General features: G+C 51.3%; 1 protein-coding gene across 4 annotated transcripts in view; it reads left to right on the forward strand.

Annotated features, from left to right (window-relative positions):
• Positions 1–7237, forward strand: part of LOC128061880 (solute carrier family 2, facilitated glucose transporter member 5-like) — a 73671-nt gene extending 66434 nt beyond the window's left edge. For 3 of the 4 annotated variants that reach the window (XM_052654278.1, XM_052654274.1, XM_052654275.1), the window contains 8 exons: positions 768–920; positions 4394–4519; positions 4636–4823; positions 4940–5050; positions 5681–5782; positions 6077–6152; positions 6618–6745; positions 6837–7237. In XM_052654278.1, coding sequence (XP_052510238.1) covers positions 768–920; positions 4394–4519; positions 4636–4823; positions 4940–5050; positions 5681–5782; positions 6077–6152; positions 6618–6745; positions 6837–7040 — 1088 coding nt within the window. In that variant the 3' untranslated portion in view covers positions 7041–7237. The remainder of the gene's footprint in view (positions 1–767; positions 921–4393; positions 4520–4635; positions 4824–4939; positions 5051–5680; positions 5783–6076; positions 6153–6617; positions 6746–6836) is intronic. The other variant, XM_052654277.1, reaches the window with a different exon arrangement.
• Positions 7238–16968: the final 9731 nt, after the last annotated feature.

A 16968-nucleotide genomic window follows, 5' to 3' on the forward strand; every position in this document is an offset into this window, starting at 1 on the left:
CCATGGAGTGGTTTGCTAGTCCCTTCTCCAGGGGATCTTCCCAACCCAGGGATCAAACCTAGATCTCCTGCATTGACAGGAAAAGTCTTTACCACTATCAGCCCTTATTAAAAAGTAAAGCTTGTGCTTCGATGTCTGTGCATCAGCTTGTTGTATAAAAAAGAAAGTCAAGCTGGCGGGCAGGCCTTCTGTTAACAGGTTTTCCCTCACAAGGAGCAAGAGAGGAGAGATTGTCCAGAACACACCTGGGCTTTTCCTCTCCGAAACTGCACCAGTAGGGAGGGAATTCCTGAGGCCCTGCTGGCCTGTGTCGCCAGGTGACACCAGTCTGGAAGCAACAACACTGAACTTCTATCAGGCCATTTTCTCTTAATGTCTAAAGGACTAAGAATTGCAAAAGGTGACGTTTGCTTACTCTTGTAGTTTTGAGAAAGTTTCAGCCCAACTATTATGATTGCTAAGGGCTTCCCAGGTGGCACAGTGGTAAAGAATCCACCTGCAATGTAGGAGACATGGGTTTGATCCCTGGGTGGGGAAGGTCCCCTGGAGGAGGAAATGGCAACCCACTCCAGTATTCTTCAGAATCCCATGGACAGAGATGCTTGGCCGGCTACAGTCCTTGGGGTTGCAAAGAGTCGGACGTGACTTAGCGACTGAGCACGACGACGACGTGATTGCCAAGGAAAATAAATGTATTTGAAGACACAGCTTGTCTCTGCCAGACCACTGTTTCCAGATCGTGTCTTTACTTCCACCCCCTCTCCCAGGTCTGTCTTCCAATGTCGTCCCCATGTACTTAGGGGAGCTGGCCCCTAAGAACTGGAGGGGCGCCCTGGGGGTGGTGCCCCAGCTTTTTATCACCATTGGAATCCTTGTGGCCCAGATCTTTGGTCTTCGGAGTCTCCTGGCAAACGAAGAAGGTGAGTTCGGGATGCCTCCAGACCATTAGCCCGCTCCTATGAGCTGGTCTTTTCTGTAAACCATGAGGCAGGGCTCAGCACTGCAGAGCCCTGAGCCCACAGTGCGGAGGTGGTGGTTGTGCTGAGCAGGCCTGAACAGGTTGGTGGGGACACATAGAACGATGTTCTCTGGCCCCCCTTGGGACACGTAGGAGAGGGCTTCGAGGGAGCAGGCTGAGCTGCTGTCTGAGTGGCTGCTAGACCCGGGGCCCGGTAATGAAGGCAGCCAGGGTGCCAGACTCTATGTCTAAGGCTTCCAGCACCCCTGCACTGGGGCCTCCCAGCAACTCGGCTGCCCAGGGACTTGTGGTCATCCCACTGCAGACCAGGAAAGAGGGTCACAAGACCCAGCCCCCGTGGAGGTGGTGGTGAGTCTCAGGGCCAGCATCCACCCCAGACCTGGACTCCAGAGCCACACCCCCTGCCCCACGAGCCTGGCGCCTGGCACATAGTAGGTGCACAGTAACTCATAACTGTCACTGTGTTTGCATGACTTCCCCTTTCTTTGTCCTAGGTCTCAAGACTCTGAAGGGAAATCACCACTAATAAAGCACCAATCAAAACATATAAAGTACTTGTCATGGGCCAGACACAAAGCCTTTTATATTAATTCATTTAATCTTCCAAACAACCTATGAGCATGTACTGTTACTGTACCCATTTTACAGCTGTAGACCCTGAGGCCAGGAAAGATTGTATCACATGTCCAAGGTGTTGTTAGGGCACAAATGCAGACAGTGCAGGCCTGGGTCGGAGTTTTAACTATCCTCTCTTCCACCTTACAATCACCCTTGTAAGGATCTGGGACCAGGAGTGAAGCAGCTAGGTTCCTGTCTCCCAGTGATGGCACATAACCAGCCAGCAGGGCCCAGAAAACCCCTGGCACCTTTCAAGTACTCTGTGGTATGTGGGGAAAGAGCCATAGGTCCTCCCAGGGAGAGGGGCTCAGAGAGGGCCTGGGCTGGGAGAAGTAGGACCAGCATTCCAGTGTGAGCAGAGAGGCCAGGAGTGTGAAGTTCTTTGTGCCACCAGGGAGCTGCAGATATCCTGGTGACCTCTCACTTTGTCCCTCCATCCTTCACTGTGACTATTCAGCCATTGCAACCTCCCCCAGGCAGAGCATGGAGGGCAGGGCTTGGCCTGACCCATCTTAGAATCTCCAGCACAATTCATGGCACATAATAGGTGCTCAATGAAGAAGGAAGGAAGGCGGGAAGGCCAGAAGAGAAGAGTGTCAGAGTTTATGGAGGCGAGGGGTATAGGAGGTGAGCAGCCATAGCACAAAGGCTGCAAAGAAGTCCTGGGTAGGTCAAGATCAGAACCGGGTGTCTGGATGTGGCAGGGACACTGAGACCTGGTGAGAAGAATTTCACGTAGTGGGTGGGAGGGGCCCCAGAGGGCAGACAGCAGCCCGAATGGCAGGCAGTTCCATGCTTGCTGTAATCTATGCAAGGGTGATGGAAGCGGAACTCAGATCAGCTAGGCCCTGGATTTGGAGCCAAGAGGTTGGAGGAGCTTGGGAGGATGGTGATTCAGGTTTCAACATGCCTGAGTTCCTATCTCAGCTTTTCTCCCAAATAACTCATCTTGGGGTGAGGGAGCTGCACCCTCCATTGCCTCAGTGTTTGCAGGTGTAAAATGGGGTTGACTCTGGTACCTGCCATCTGAGGTTCCTGTGACAGGGAGTGGGCTACAGGTGAAAAGTAATCATAATAGTGCCTGGCACACAGATGTCCAAGGTTATCACTTTCTGCAAATCCTAGGAGAAGAGGGAGTGAGTCAGGCATTCACAGCTCCTAGAAGGAGCCTGAACCATTCGTTCAGTTACTTTAAATAGTTTTATTTATATATTTATTTTTAGCTGTGCTGGGTCTTCGTTGCAGCCCGGGCTTTTCTCTAGTTGCAGTGAGCAGAGATTCCTCTCTTGTTGCGATGTACTGGCTTCTCATTGCGGAGCACGGGCTATAGGCTTCAGTAGTTGCAGCTCCTGGGCTCTAGGGCACAGGCTCAGCAATTGTGACCCACGGTCTTAGTTGCTGCACCGCATGTGGAATCCTCCCATCCGGGGAGGGAACCCGTGTCTCCTGCATTGGCAGGCAGACTCTCCTCCACTAAGCCATCAGGGAAGCCCTGAAAGTGAAGTTGCTCAGTCATGTCCAACTCTTTGCGACCCCGTGGACTGTAGCCCACCAGGCTCCTCAGTCCATGGGATTCTCCAGGCAAGAATACTGGAGTGCGGTGCCATTTACTTCTCCAGGGGATCTTCCCGACCCAGGGATCGAACCCGTGTCTCCCGCATTGCAGGCAGACATTTTACCATCTTGAGCTACCAGGGATGCCCTATTTAACCATTTTTATTGGTGGTCTAGCAGGAGCTAGTGATGCTGGACACCACACAGGCTCTAACCCAGCAGTCGTGCTCAGGAGTGTGCCGGGGCCACCAGGATACTGGAAGGAGAATGGGCCAAGCAGCACTGATTATAGAAGGAAAACCCAGAAACAAGGCAAACCATTGTCCATAAACAATGGTTCATTTGTGGATCCAGAACTAGAACTGACTGGCCCCCTGTGTGCCCCTCAATCACGGCCTTCTCACCCCCAAAGGGAGCCGTTGTGCCAACACTTATCATTGTGCCCCTGTTCTTCCCTGTAGTGTCACCACTTTTCTAGAAGATAGAGCTAATGTCTGTCGCTGGATTTAATACAGTGGGACCACATGGTGTGGAACCACGCTGCACCAAACACCACATTGGTGTGACAGGCTCCTGTCCTGACTTGCTTCATTTTCAGCACAGTATAAAATTCCACCTGATGAGTGAACCATCGTTTATGGACGATGGTTTGCCTTGCTTCTGGGTTTCCCTTCTATAATCAGTGCTGCTTGGCCCATTCTCCTTCTGGTATCCTGGTGGCCCAGGCACACTGCTGAGCACGACTGCTGGGTTAGAGCCTGTGTGGTGTCCAGCATCACTAGCTCCTGCTAGACCATCTCCTAAAGATGCCACATGTCCACACAGCATGTGGAGACTCCCACCTGCCCACATTCTCACCAGCACTTGGTTTCATCTGAATTTTTCACTTTGTTCAGCTGGTAGGTGTACTACAGAGCACACCTGAGCTCGCTTGCTCAGGTCATGTCTGACTCATTGCAACCCCAGGGTAGGTGGGCAGTAGTTATTCATCATTATCCGTTCTCTAACTGTTTAGAGTGGCCACTCTTCATTAGGTACCATCCTAGGGGTTGGCAGACACAGGGATGAAAAAGACAAGATCTTGTCCCCATCCCCTGTGTTCCAGACCCAAAGATAACCAATCAGGATAAAAGGCCAGAGCAGCCAACAGGGCTCCACCTGGCTGGAGGCAGAGGCAAGCTGGAGCGAGGCCGGGTCTGGGGCGCTGGGATCAGCTCTCTGGTCACACTGGTTTCCTTGCAGGCTGGCCCATCCTCCTCGGATTGACTGGGATCCCCGCCGTGCTGCAGCTCCTCTTCCTGCCCTTCTTCCCTGAGAGCCCCAGGTACCTGCTGATTCAGAAGAAAGATGAAGAAGCTGCCAAAAGCGGTGAGGCTTTCCCTTGAGTCGAGGACAAGGGACTGAGGTTCCAGCATCTTTTCAGGAGGGATGGGGGTGGGCACCGTGGTCCAGCCCATGACTCGCCCTCTGCTCGCTCCCCCCAGCTCTGAGGAGGCTGCGTGGCTGGCACGATGTGGATGCGGAGATAGAGGAGATCCTGGAGGAGGACAGGGCTGAGAAGGCTGCGGGCTTCATCTCCGTGCTGAAGCTGTTCAAGATGAGGTCCCTGCGGTGGCAGGTCATCTCCATCATCGTCCTGATGGCGGGCCAGCAGCTCTCCGGAGTGAATGCGGTAGGGAGCAGGTGTTGGGGTGGGGGTGGAGCTCGGCCTGGACAACGGCGGGTGCGGGGGACACCCCGAGAGGTCCAGGTGGTGGCCTGGCAGGCCTCACCTCGGTTTCCTTCTAGATCTACTACTACGCAGACCAGATTTACCTGAGCGCCGGGGTGAAAGAGGACGATGTCCAGTATGTGACGGCAGGCACTGGTGCTGTCAACGTGCTGATAACCGTCTGTGCCGTGAGTATCCCAGAAGCCAAGTCCCCGTCTGCCACCAGGGATGGAGGGCACCTTGAGGGGGCAGGTGGTCTCAGCCCAGGAAGGAGCCGAGATCTGGGTGGCAATGTGCCCCTTGGTCCCTTCATCTCTAACTTCTGGGCTGTCCTCAGATGACAGCCTGTCTCTCCTGATGGGCAGCCTATGACTCCCAAAGATGGACACCCCACCCACTACGCTGGAAGCTACCCTGTGAGAGGCGGCTCTTCTCCAGTCTTATACATTGGGGGTCACTACCTGTGCCAGGGCCGCCGTGTGATAAACAGGGCCCCTGGACTGGCCATGCAAGGACACACACACACACACACAGGAGAAGGTGGGTGCACAGCCCACCCAGCTCTCATTGTGCCGTGCTCACTCACTCAGTCGTGTCTGGCTCTTTGCGACCCCATGGACTGTAGCCCACCAGGCTCCTCTGTCCATGCGATTCTCCAGGCAAGAATACTGGAGTGTAGCTGCCCCTTTAGAAAGGTGTTGTGTGGAACATGGAAGTGGGGCTGCCCAGAAAGGCCGGTCGGGGCAGGGAAGTGGCGGGGCTTGGGGTGGCGCCACAGCCTGCTGAGCCTCCCACTTTTCCTCACCCTTTCCCTCCAGATTTTCGTGGTGGAACTTATGGGAAGGAGATTCCTGCTCCTGCTGGGCTTCTCTGTCTGTTTCACTGCCTGCTGCGTGCTGACGGGTGCCTTGGCTATGCAGGTGAGGAAGGCGGGGCCTGGGGTGCAGCCATCCACCTGGGCCCTTCTGTGCATGCTTATCATCACGATGAGTCAGCTGCTTGGGGTCAGCCCTCCACCTGCCCCAGCAACCCACTGTTCATTTACAGTGGATATTCCAGAGGCATGCATGTGGCGCTGCCTGTTGAAGAAGGTGCCAGGGGGCCTCCTTCCCAACTCAGGCAGAGCGACTGGCCCTCTGGGAGACAAGAGTCCTGATGGTCCCAACCCAGGTTGTCTCTGCTTTGGGTATGATTCAGCTCTTTCCTTTCCACAGGACGTGATATCCTGGATGCCCTACGTCAGCATCGCCTGTGTCATCTCCTACGTCATAGGGCATGCCCTTGGGCCCAGTATGTACCCCAGAGCTGATTCAATGGTTTCACTGCCCCTCTTCTGTACCACCAGCTTAGAAACTTCTGGTCTGAGCTCCTTAGAGAGGCTCCAGGGAGGGCTAGATTCGGCCCTGAATGGCTTCTGTGCTACATTCTTGCTGCTGAGGGGTTTGGGCAGAGCATGACAAGAGGGAGGACAGTAGAGCAGCCTGTGTAGGCTGGAACACAGTGCCCATGTAGTGGGCAGAGATCTTTATGGATGGTCATGGACCCCTTTTGGGGGCATCACAGGATGTCACCTATTGTGCCCGAGTCTTGGTAGATGCCTTCTCACACTGCTTCTCCGCAAGATCAGGAGTCCTGGAGACACACTTGCTCTGCCTTGAGCTGGAGGCCTCTGGAACCTTACATGGGTAGGGCTCCAGGACCCGTGGTGGGCTTGCTTGGCCAACAGAGAAGTCAGCTATCCCTGTTCCTCCTCAGGTCCCATCCCCGCACTGCTCGTCACTGAGATCTTCCTGCAGTCCTCCCGGCCAGCTGCCTACATGGTGGCGGGTACTGTTCACTGGCTCTCCAACTTCACTGTGGGCTTGGTCTTCCCATTCATCCAAGTAAGTGTGACCCAGGGCCCCAGAGGCACAAGATACTCAAGCAGTAAATTGATAACCTTTCCAAACATGTGGACCCTCTCTCCTCCCACAGGTGGGCCTTGGAGCTTACAGTTTCGTCATTTTTGCTGTGATATGTTTTCTCACCACCGTCTACATCTTCCTGATCATCCCTGAAACCAAGTCCAAGACCTTCATAGAAATCAATCAGATCTTCATCAAGATGAACAAAGTGCCAGGGGTGCACCCAGAAAAGGAGGAGCTAAAGGAGTTTCCACCCTCGACTGCAAGGCAGTAACTTGAGAGGAGGAGCCCATCAGTAGGATCTGTGCAGACCTTCTCTCCTACTCTATGAATCCAGAATAAGGACAAGTCCAGCATGGAATGCAGGCACTGCTGGGACTGTCCAAAGGGCTTCTGTGCAGTTCTTAAAGCCAGGCTGTCTCTTTCTAGATTGACCTATCACCAACCCTGACACATGGTGGGCAGCTGTCCCTCAACCATCCTGATATTACAGGACCATGGCATTGCTTCTGTATACTCAATAAAACAAATATAATCACTTTTCACCACGATGTTCTGTGTTTCTGTGAGCAGGTAGAAGGTGGGGGCATTCCCTGCTCCTCCAAGTAGCTTGGTTGCACTAAAGTGTCAGCCCCTTGAGGGCAGGGGTTTGACCAGTTTTGTTTATCCTGGAATCCCCACTGCCTTGAAGAGCCTGGTATGGAAGAGGCCCTCGAACAATACTTGCTGAAAGAAGGGGAGAAGTGAGAGATGAGGTGGTTACAACGTTGTGATTTTTAAAATTTAAGATTGAGGAAAACTCTGCATGTCTTCAGGTGCATAGTGAGCACTGAGGGGTCCTGAAGATGAGATGAGAAGAGAGTAGGGAGAAGGAGGGAGTGCCCCCAAACACACGGCAGAGCTGGAGGCTTTTCTTAGAGGTGTGCGTGTGTGAACAGGGCGTATACAAAATGGTGGATAAAACCAAGGCATGGGAAAGAAAAGTGCAGGGACCACCTACTGAAAGGCCTCTGGCAGGATGTGAAATCTCCCGGGAGTTGGGAGGTAGAGACCAGGGGCAGGGTGGGACAGAGGTGGAGTTGGGAGCAACTTTCTTGGGGGTGAAATGGGGATTCCCCAGGTGGTGTGTTCCATGACTTACAAAAGTAGTGAGGGCCCAAATGAATTAAAAAGCACAATGCTGTGATTGAACCAGCCTTACCTTCTGCTGCAGGGACCTACAGTGTGAGGGGGCAGAGAAAACAACTGTAGATAGTGGCTCACAACACTGAGGAGCAGCAAGGCTGGACTGCCAGAAGCGAAGGAGCTATGCCATTATTAACTCAGCTCATGCTACCTGGAGGACCCCTGACCCAGGAGAGGCTCTGGAGTTCATGATTCTGTGGATCTATTCTCTGGAGTCAACCTTGGTTCTGCCATTTAGTTCTTGTGCAGCTTGGGCGACCACCTTGGTTTTTCTGTACCTCGATTTTTCTCTTCTGTTGCATGCTAGGTCACTTCGGTTGTGTCCAACACTCTGTGACCCTGTGGACTGTAAACTGCCAGTCTCCTCTGTCCATGGGATGTTCTAGGCAAGAATACTGGAGTGAGTTGCCATTTCCTTCTCCAGGGAGTTTCCCAACCCAGGGATTGGACTGGAGTCTCTTGTGTCTCCTGCATTGGCAGATGGGTTCATTACCAATAGTGCCACCTGCGAAATCCTGGTGGCTCAGACGGTAAGGAATCTGTCTAATGCAGGAGACCTGGGTTTGATCCCTGGGTCTGGAAGATCCACTGGAGAAGGAAATGGTTACCTATTGCAGTATTCTTTCTGGAGAATCCCATGGACAGAGGAGCCTGGTGAGCTACAATCCATGGGGTCTCAAAGAGTAGGACACGATTGAGCAACTAACACTTTCTTCTGATGAGCTAATCATAAATGTCTCATATGGTTGGTTGTGAGAAGTAAATAATATGCTTGTAGTGTTTAAATCAGTTGTAGTTTAGTCACTAAATAATGTCCAACTCTTTTGCAACCTCATGGATCATAGCCCACCAGGTTCCTCTTCCATGGGATTTTCCAGGCACTGGAAGTGGGTTTATTACTGGAGTGGGTTGCCCTTTCCTTTTCCAGGGAATCTTCCCAACTCAGGGATTGACTACATGTCTCCTACCTTGCAGACATATTCTTTACTGCTGAGCCACTAGGGAAGCCAGTGCCTGACTTGTGTTAAGCACTTAGTTATTTTTCAGTGCTTGGGAATAAGCATTGATCTGGAAGACAAATAAACCCACTGATAAAATACAGTGAGAGATCACTATACATGTAAATGGATTTAACAAGTAAGTGGATGGCAGGTGCTGGGAACTAGCTCACTGTTGCAGTGGAAATTACAGATAAGCCAAGAGAGAGGGTTTAGGATGGTCCACATGGTAATAGACTAGAGTTGGAGATGTGGTTTAGCCGAATATAGACACAGATGGCTACACATAGGAATATTTACAGATTCGTGGATTTCTATGGGTTAGTCAAATACAACAGAAGAAAGGTATGGGCCTGATGCTATGGCTGCACAGAAGGAAGATGGGGACTTAGGAAAGACAAAAAGGATTTCTCCAGGTGGAGAAGATGCCATAAGGGAGAGGATGGTTGTGCCAGGTGAGGAAGGGCACAGAGACATGCAGAGGGGTTGAGGGGAAGGCCGGATTGCTTGCTGTGAAAGTGAAGGCAGAAAGCCTGAACGAGATTCTGTGGGTCCCTGTGAGCCACACTGACCCTGAACCTTGTCGTCAAGATGAGTCTGGCTTTAGATGGCTGTTGAGTTTCAGGGAGGTCCACGGCAGTAACAAGACTGGGTGGGACTTGGGGAGGGAGGCCTACTGGAGAAGAATAATGAGGGCTCTGAAAAGCCAGCAGTGCAGGGGGGTAGGGGTGGGGCAGATGAGAGCAAGAACTCAGCGAGACTCGGTGGGATTCCGGAGCCACCACAGGTCTGGCGTCCCTGCCAGGTTTCTAACTGGCGCTGATAGGGAGTGGCTTGGGGAACTGAGTGGCAGCTTTGGGGAGAAGACAGTTAACATTCTTGGCCCTGTTGAGATGGGGAGCTCATCTCGCAGGAAAGATGCCTAGAAGGAAGACCTCCCTTCTCCTGATATTTTCTAATGTAAAATGACTCTAAATTGCAAATTAGTCCAGGACAGTCTGACTCAAGTCAGCCAATGACGTCCCATTATGTTCAGAATAAAACCCCCAGTCCTCTCAGCCTGCTCAGTATCTATGTGCCTGCTACCTCCTTCCTCTCCCTTTCTGCTCCAACTCCACCGACCTCTCGTTACTCCCCATACCATGGTCAGCCCTCTCTCGCTTCAGGATGTTTGCATCAGGCTGGTGCTTGTACAGGCTCTCTCATGGATAGCCACCTCCATCACGAAGATCATGGCATCTGGTCCCATCACTCCACGGGAAATAGATGGGGGAACAGTGTCAACAGTGTAGGACTTTATTTTTTTGGGCTCCAAAATCACTGCAGATGGTGACTGCAGCCATGAAATTAAAAGACGCTTACTCCTTTAAGAAAAGTTATGACCAACCTAGATAGCATATTCAAAAGCAGAGACATTACTTTGCTGACTAAGGTCTGTCTAGTCAAGGCTATGGTTTTTCCAGTGGTCATGTATGGATGTGAGAGTTGGACTATGAAGAAGGCTGAGCACCGAAGAATTGATGCTTTTGAACTGTGGTATTGGAGAAGCCTCTTGAGAGTCCCTTGGACTGCAAGGAGATCCAACCAGTCCATTCTGAAGGAGATCAGCCCTGGGATTTCTTTGGAAGGAATGATGATAAGGTGAAACTGCAGTACTTTGGCCACCTCATGTGAAGAGTTGACTCATTGGAAAAGACTGATGCTGAGAGGGATTGGGGGCAGGAGGAGAAAGGGACGACTGAAGATGAGATGGCTGGATGGTATCATGGACTTGATGGACAGGAGTCTGAGCGAACTCCAGGAGATGGTGATGAACAGGGAGACCTGGCATGCTCTGATTCATGGGGTTGCAGAGTTGGACACGACTGAGTGACTGAACTGAACTGAACTGAACTGAACACATGTATATGGAATCTGGAGGGCTCCCCAGGTGGTGCTAGTAGTAAAGAACATGCCTGCCAATGCAGGAGATGTAAGAGATGCAGGTTCAGTCCCTAAGTTGGGAAGATCCCCTGGAGGAGGGCATGGAAACCCCTCCAGTGTTCTTGCCTGGAGAATCCCATGGACAGAGAAGCCTGGCATGCTACACACAGTATATGGGATCACACAAAGCCAGATATGACTGAAGCAACTTAGCACATACACAGGGACTCTAGAAAGATGGTACTGATGAACCCGTCTACAGGGCAACAACAGAAACACGGATGTAGAGCACAGACTTGTGGACACGGGGAAGGGGAGGGATGAATCGAGAGAGTAGCATTGAAACGTATACAGTATCATATGTAAAACTAGGTAGCCAATGGAAATTTGCTGTATGACGCAGTCCAGTGCTCTGTGACAACCTAGAGCGGTGGTATAGGGTGGGAAGTGGGAGGGAGGTTCAAGAAGCAGGGGACATATGTATACCTATGATTGATTCATGTTGATATATGGCAGAAACCAACAGCCTATTGTAAAGCAGTTATCCTCCAATTAAAAAAAAAAGAATGGGTAAGATTTGTACAGGAAGGGAGCATAAGATGTTTGGAGGGTCATGGAGGAGGGAGCATCATACATCTAGGACATTCATTCATTCAACACATTTGTTGAGCACCTACTATGAGCAGTGGATGTAATGGGTATAATGGTAAAAAGTACCAGTAAACACTTAGGGTCATTTTATATAGTGTTCAGGATAAAGTGGTGGAGAGTGCAGGGCAAGGGGTAGCACTTACTTTCGAAAGGGTGGGCCTAGTGAGGACCTCTCCAGGGAGGTGACATTTGACTTGAGACCTGCGAGAGGTATGTTTCAAGCAGAAGGAATAGGAGGAAGAAGCTTGGTTTTGCCATCAGCTTGACCTTGTTGTCGCAGTTGACTCAGAGAAAAGGAGAACCATACAGTGTTTAATCAGTGTTAGTAGACTAGGGGCATTGTGACTAGACATTGTGATTTCTGCCAAAAGAATACAGAATTCAGGTGATAAAGCAAAGCAAAGAAAACAAAACAAAACTAGCATTTTGAGGAACAAATGGAGACAGAACTGTGGTCAACTAACCCCGAGATGGGAGATTGTTGTGGATTATTCAAGTGCAGTTAATGTAACACAAGGGACAGGAAGAACCAGAAAGATGGCAGTGTCAACTACAAATTGGCACTAACCAAGGGCATCGCCAACGAGTGAACAACAAAGGCCTTTGCCATCTCCCTCTATGGAGATGGAACCCCCCGCTACCATAGCTGCTGACCTTCAACAACCCCAGAGGGAGTTCAGGGTGGAGCGAGGCACTCTGTGCTCCAGGGAATCTAGTGGGACAGGTCTTTAGATAGTTGGATGTTTTTAGGAAAAGATTCAGTGATGATGCTTGCATCTCCTCACGTATAGATAGAGAAGCACTAAATCCCTTCACGGTGCCATCAGACCCTCACGACTAACAAAAAACTTTTTGTAAAATGAGTGCTTTATGACATTGAACTCCCCCTTCACCAAAACCTTATGTGTTGACCTTCCCCCACTGCCGCTTTGGAGCAGTCTCTCAGATATTTGAGATGCTATCTCCTGGGCTGCAGTCCTCATTTTGCCCCAGATAAAACTTCAAGCAACTCTCAAGTTGAACATCTTTTTTAGTTGACAGCAGCATGAGAAACACTCAGTCTGATGCTGTTGGCCTTGAGGATGGAGGAAGGTTTCTAGAAGCTGGAAAAGGCAGAGAAATGGATTCTCCCTTACAGGCTCCAGAGAGGAACACAGCTCTGGTGACACCTGATTTTAGCCCACTGAGACCCTTGTCAGACTCATGACCTCCAGAATTGTAAGTTAATACATTTGTGTGGCTTTAATCCAATAAATTTGTGGTAATTTGTTACAGGAGCCTCAAGAAATTAATCAGTTCAGTTCAGTCGTGTCCAACTCTTTGTGACCCCATGGACTCCAGCACGCCAGGCTTCCCTGTCCGTCACCAACTCCCGGAGCTTGCTCAAACTCATGTCCATCGAGTCAGTGATGCCACCCAACCATCTCATCCTCTGTCATCCCCTTCTTTTGCCTTCAATAGATCTTGATACAGTACTGAGAAGTGGGGGAAACTTTAACAAATACCTAAAAACATGGACATGGCTTTGGCCTTGGGCAATGAAAAGAAGCTGGAAGTGCTCTCAGGACCGTGACAGAAAAAGCCCAGATTGCCTTGGACAGACCTTGTAGAAATAGAAATGTTAAGATTTCACTGCTCATTGAGTGACCAGGCTGTGCCACCAATGTTAAAAGGCAGGTAAGGGGTCTCCTGGTGGCTCAGTGGTTAAGAATCCACCTGCCAATGCAGGAGACTTGGGTTCGATCCCTGGTCTAGAAAGATTCCATGTGCCATGGGGCAACTAAGTCTGAGCGCCACAACTACTGAGCCACGAGCTGCAACAAGAGAAGCCACCGCAATAAGAAGCCCACCCACCACGACTAGAGCAGCTCCCACTCACCACAACTAGAGAAAGCCTGCGTGCATGCAGCAGTGAAGACCAGTACAGACAGATATATAAATAAATAATTTTTTTTTAAGACAGGGAAGTGCCCTCCCCCAGGGGGGAGATGAATGTAAGATTCAAGGTCTCTGAGAACAAACCTCTCACACTAAACACAAATGGTACAGCATCGACTTACTGCAAGAAAGGAGAGAGGGGGTATGCCAGATGTACCCCCTGGCAAAGTGTCCACCCCACTGGAGGGCGGTGTGGCTGCACAGACCCCACTCTATGCTGTGTGGGAGGGTCCTACCTCCTCCCCCGTGGGGTCTCAAATACAGAAGCTGGGGGCCTGCCTGTGGGTCACTGCCGCATGTGCTTGAAGCAGAACCCAGGAGCACACTCTGAGCTTAAGCTGAAAAGCCCAGCACAGACTGTGCAGGCCCTTCACGTCTTGGCAGGAAGTGTCCCAGGCCCAGGCCTAGGCCTGTCCCAAGAGTTAACACTCTGCTAGGGAGGCCTGAGAATGGATGAAGGGCACAGCAGACAATACATTTAGATTTAATAACCCTTGGGAGAATACCTAAACTGTCATGAGCAGACCTTTAGGAGAAATAAGGACCCCTTTTCTCCTCTCCCTATGGCCATCACGCTACTGTCCACGTGCCAACATGTTTTTACCCAGGCATACGAGTGTATTTTGCTTTAGTCACCTAATATGACTTTCATAACATGTCTCCATGTCCCTAGGTAATTTTCATAATTATCCCTTGAAACGGCAGCCTGACATTCCAGTCTGTCATGTTATTCAGTTATTCCCTAATTATTTTGCTAATAGAGATATTTCTGAATTGAGCAACTTTGTTCAATATTTTAGTGACTTATTTAGTACTGATAAGTATGCATGCTAAGTCGCTTCTGTCCTGTCCAACTCTTTGCGACCGTAGGGACTATAGTCCTCCAGGTTCCTCTGTCCATGGGATTCTCCAGGCAAGAATACTAGAGTGGGTTGCCATGGCCTCCTCCAGGGGATCTTCCTGACCCAGGGATTGAACTTGAGTCTCTTACATCTCCTGCACTGGCAGGCGGGTTCTTTACCACTAGTGCCACCTGGGAAGCCCCATCTGGGAAGCCCTAATAAGTTTAAGTAGAAATAATCTAAAGATATTTAGCGTCCTCTTTCCCCAAAAGGAACAAGTCGTCCAAATTCCTAAGAGGAAGCACATATGGAGAGAGAACACAAGAGACACATAAAAGACCCAGACAATCAGGCCTGACTTGGTTTCCAAGATGCCTCGTTTCAAGGGACCCAGGGCAGGTGGTGTTTTTCTTCTCCTTGGTGCAAGGGAGAGTTTCTAATTTGAGGCTTGGTGGAGGCAAAGACAGAATTCACACTGTGACCCTTTATCTTATCAACAAGTCCCAGGAAAATGTTCTCCTGGGGGAAGTCAGCAGAGTTCAGAGACCAAAGGAGTAATAAAACCTCACAGGCCCCAGGCGGTCTGCACAGAGCAGGACCCAGGTGTCGCTAAGGAGGCAGAGTGCACCTGTTTTTCTGCTGAACAAGCATGGAGAAAAAAAGAGGCAGGGACTCCTCTGCCCACCCCACCCAGGGAAGGGGTTAGTGCCAAGTCTAGGAAACTGTCACTCACTGTCCCTTTGCCACCAGGTGAGGGGACTGTGGAGGGAGGATGAGGACAGCACCGGCCGTGCCTTTCCTGGGGAGCCATCAGCCCTGGGGGAGCGGTGGGGAGATGCAGCTTCCTGACTCAGAAACAAGATGACGTGGGGTGGAGGGTGAGTCCAGCTGTTGGGAAGTGTGTCCCAATCCTGTCCCCCCAGCCTCTGAAGTTGCCCGAATTCTGTTTGCTGGCTGCCAGGGTTGAGGACTGTCGCAGTCAGGCAGCTGATGGTGGGGGTGGGGGTTCAGAGGCAACAGGCAAGCAGAGGCGCAGCGGCATGGGGGGATGATCTGGGGAGGTGACTTGTGCCAGCTGGCTGCTCAGAGCCCTGGGCTGCCTGGATTCAGGGAGCCACAGACCCCGCCCCAGTTCCGCCACCACCTGCTGGGACTTTGGCCCTGGGGCCAGGTCCCCGGAGCTGCCCTGGGTGTTGGGGAAGCCATGGAAATGTGACTGCCTTGGCTTTCCCGACAAGCCTTGTGCCTCCTTCAGGGGCTCTGTTTGCTGAATACCCTTTCCCCAGATGCTCACAGGCCCACATCATTCATTCAGGTCTCAGTTCAACGGCACCTCCTCAGAGAGCTGTCCCCCTGCCCTCAGCCCTGTCCCCTGTTTTCATGTCTTCACAGCATTATGGTTATTTGGAAGTCTCCTATTTGTTTGTGGTTTGAGGGCCGGGGGGAGGTGGAGGTTGGGGTGAAGCTTAGTCTTTTGTTTGTTTTTGCCCCCCCTCCCCGAGCCCCCTCTAGAATGTAAGCTCCCCATGGGCAGAGCACGGTGGACCTTTTTCCTGAAGCTTCCCCCTCTTCCCTTCCAGAAGTTCCCAGGACTAACCCCAGAGGCCCTGACCATAAACCTCTCTGGCAGCGCTGCAAACCATGCTGGTGCTGGACACACTGGGTGCAGGCTTTGGTTCCGCCTTGCAGTACAGCTACAACGTTGGGTGGTCAACAGGCCACACAAGGTGGGCAGGAGAAAACTGCTATCTTGCTCTGTGGAAGCTGCCCTCTTCCTTCCAGAAGTCACCCTCTTCTTTCCAGAAGCTGCTGTCTTCCTCTGATACTCCCTGGAGGCTGGCCTCTGAAGACCAGGGGATGACTAGAGTTGTCCCACCTCTACTCTGCCCTCCGACCCCCCACCACAGGAATGTCATCCTTTATAGACACATTAGGAAGGGGGTGGGAGGGGACGGGCATGGATTCCCCGCCTAGGCGCTTTGGACCTTAGTCCCACTGCTCTTCCTCCTGCGAAGGCCACTTGCAGATAGCAAAGAGAATGGAGTACAAGACGAAACCCTTAGGGCTTGGGACTGTGGTGAGAAGAAGCAAAGAAAAGTGTCTCCATGGCCTGGTAAAGCATGTGAGTCAGGAGAGAGGGACAGGGCCTGATGAGGAGTCAAGAGAAGGACTGAGAGTTGACCACTGGCTTTGACCTCATGGAGGGCATGGCTGACTTGGACAAGAGCAGCTAAGGGGAGACCTGGAGACAAGCTTGACTGGAGTGGATTCAGGAAGAATGAGCAGGGTGAAGGATAGACAGCTTTTTGAAAGTGTTTTGCTGTACAAGGGAGCAAAAAATGAAGCTTAGTGAAGAGAGGAGTGGGTTATGTTGGCTTTTTATAGGGCAAGAGCCATGTATGTATTGTGGTGTGTGTGTGTGTGTGTGTGTGTGTGTGTGTGTGTGTGTGTTTGCTCGTGCACATGCTCAGTTGCTAAGTCATGGCCAACTCTTTGGACTGTAGACCGCCAGGCTTCCCTGTCCTTGGAATTTTCCAGGCCAGAATCCTGGATTGGGTTGCCATTTCCTCCTCCAGGGGAGCTTCCCAATCCAGGGATCAAATCCACATTTCCTGAGTGTCTTGCACTGGCAGGCAGATTCTTTACCACTGAGCCACCTGGGACG

Source organism: Budorcas taxicolor, chromosome 16 (genome assembly GCF_023091745.1).
Source record: "Budorcas taxicolor isolate Tak-1 chromosome 16, Takin1.1, whole genome shotgun sequence".
Taxonomy (NCBI): Eukaryota; Metazoa; Chordata; class Mammalia; order Artiodactyla; family Bovidae; genus Budorcas; species Budorcas taxicolor.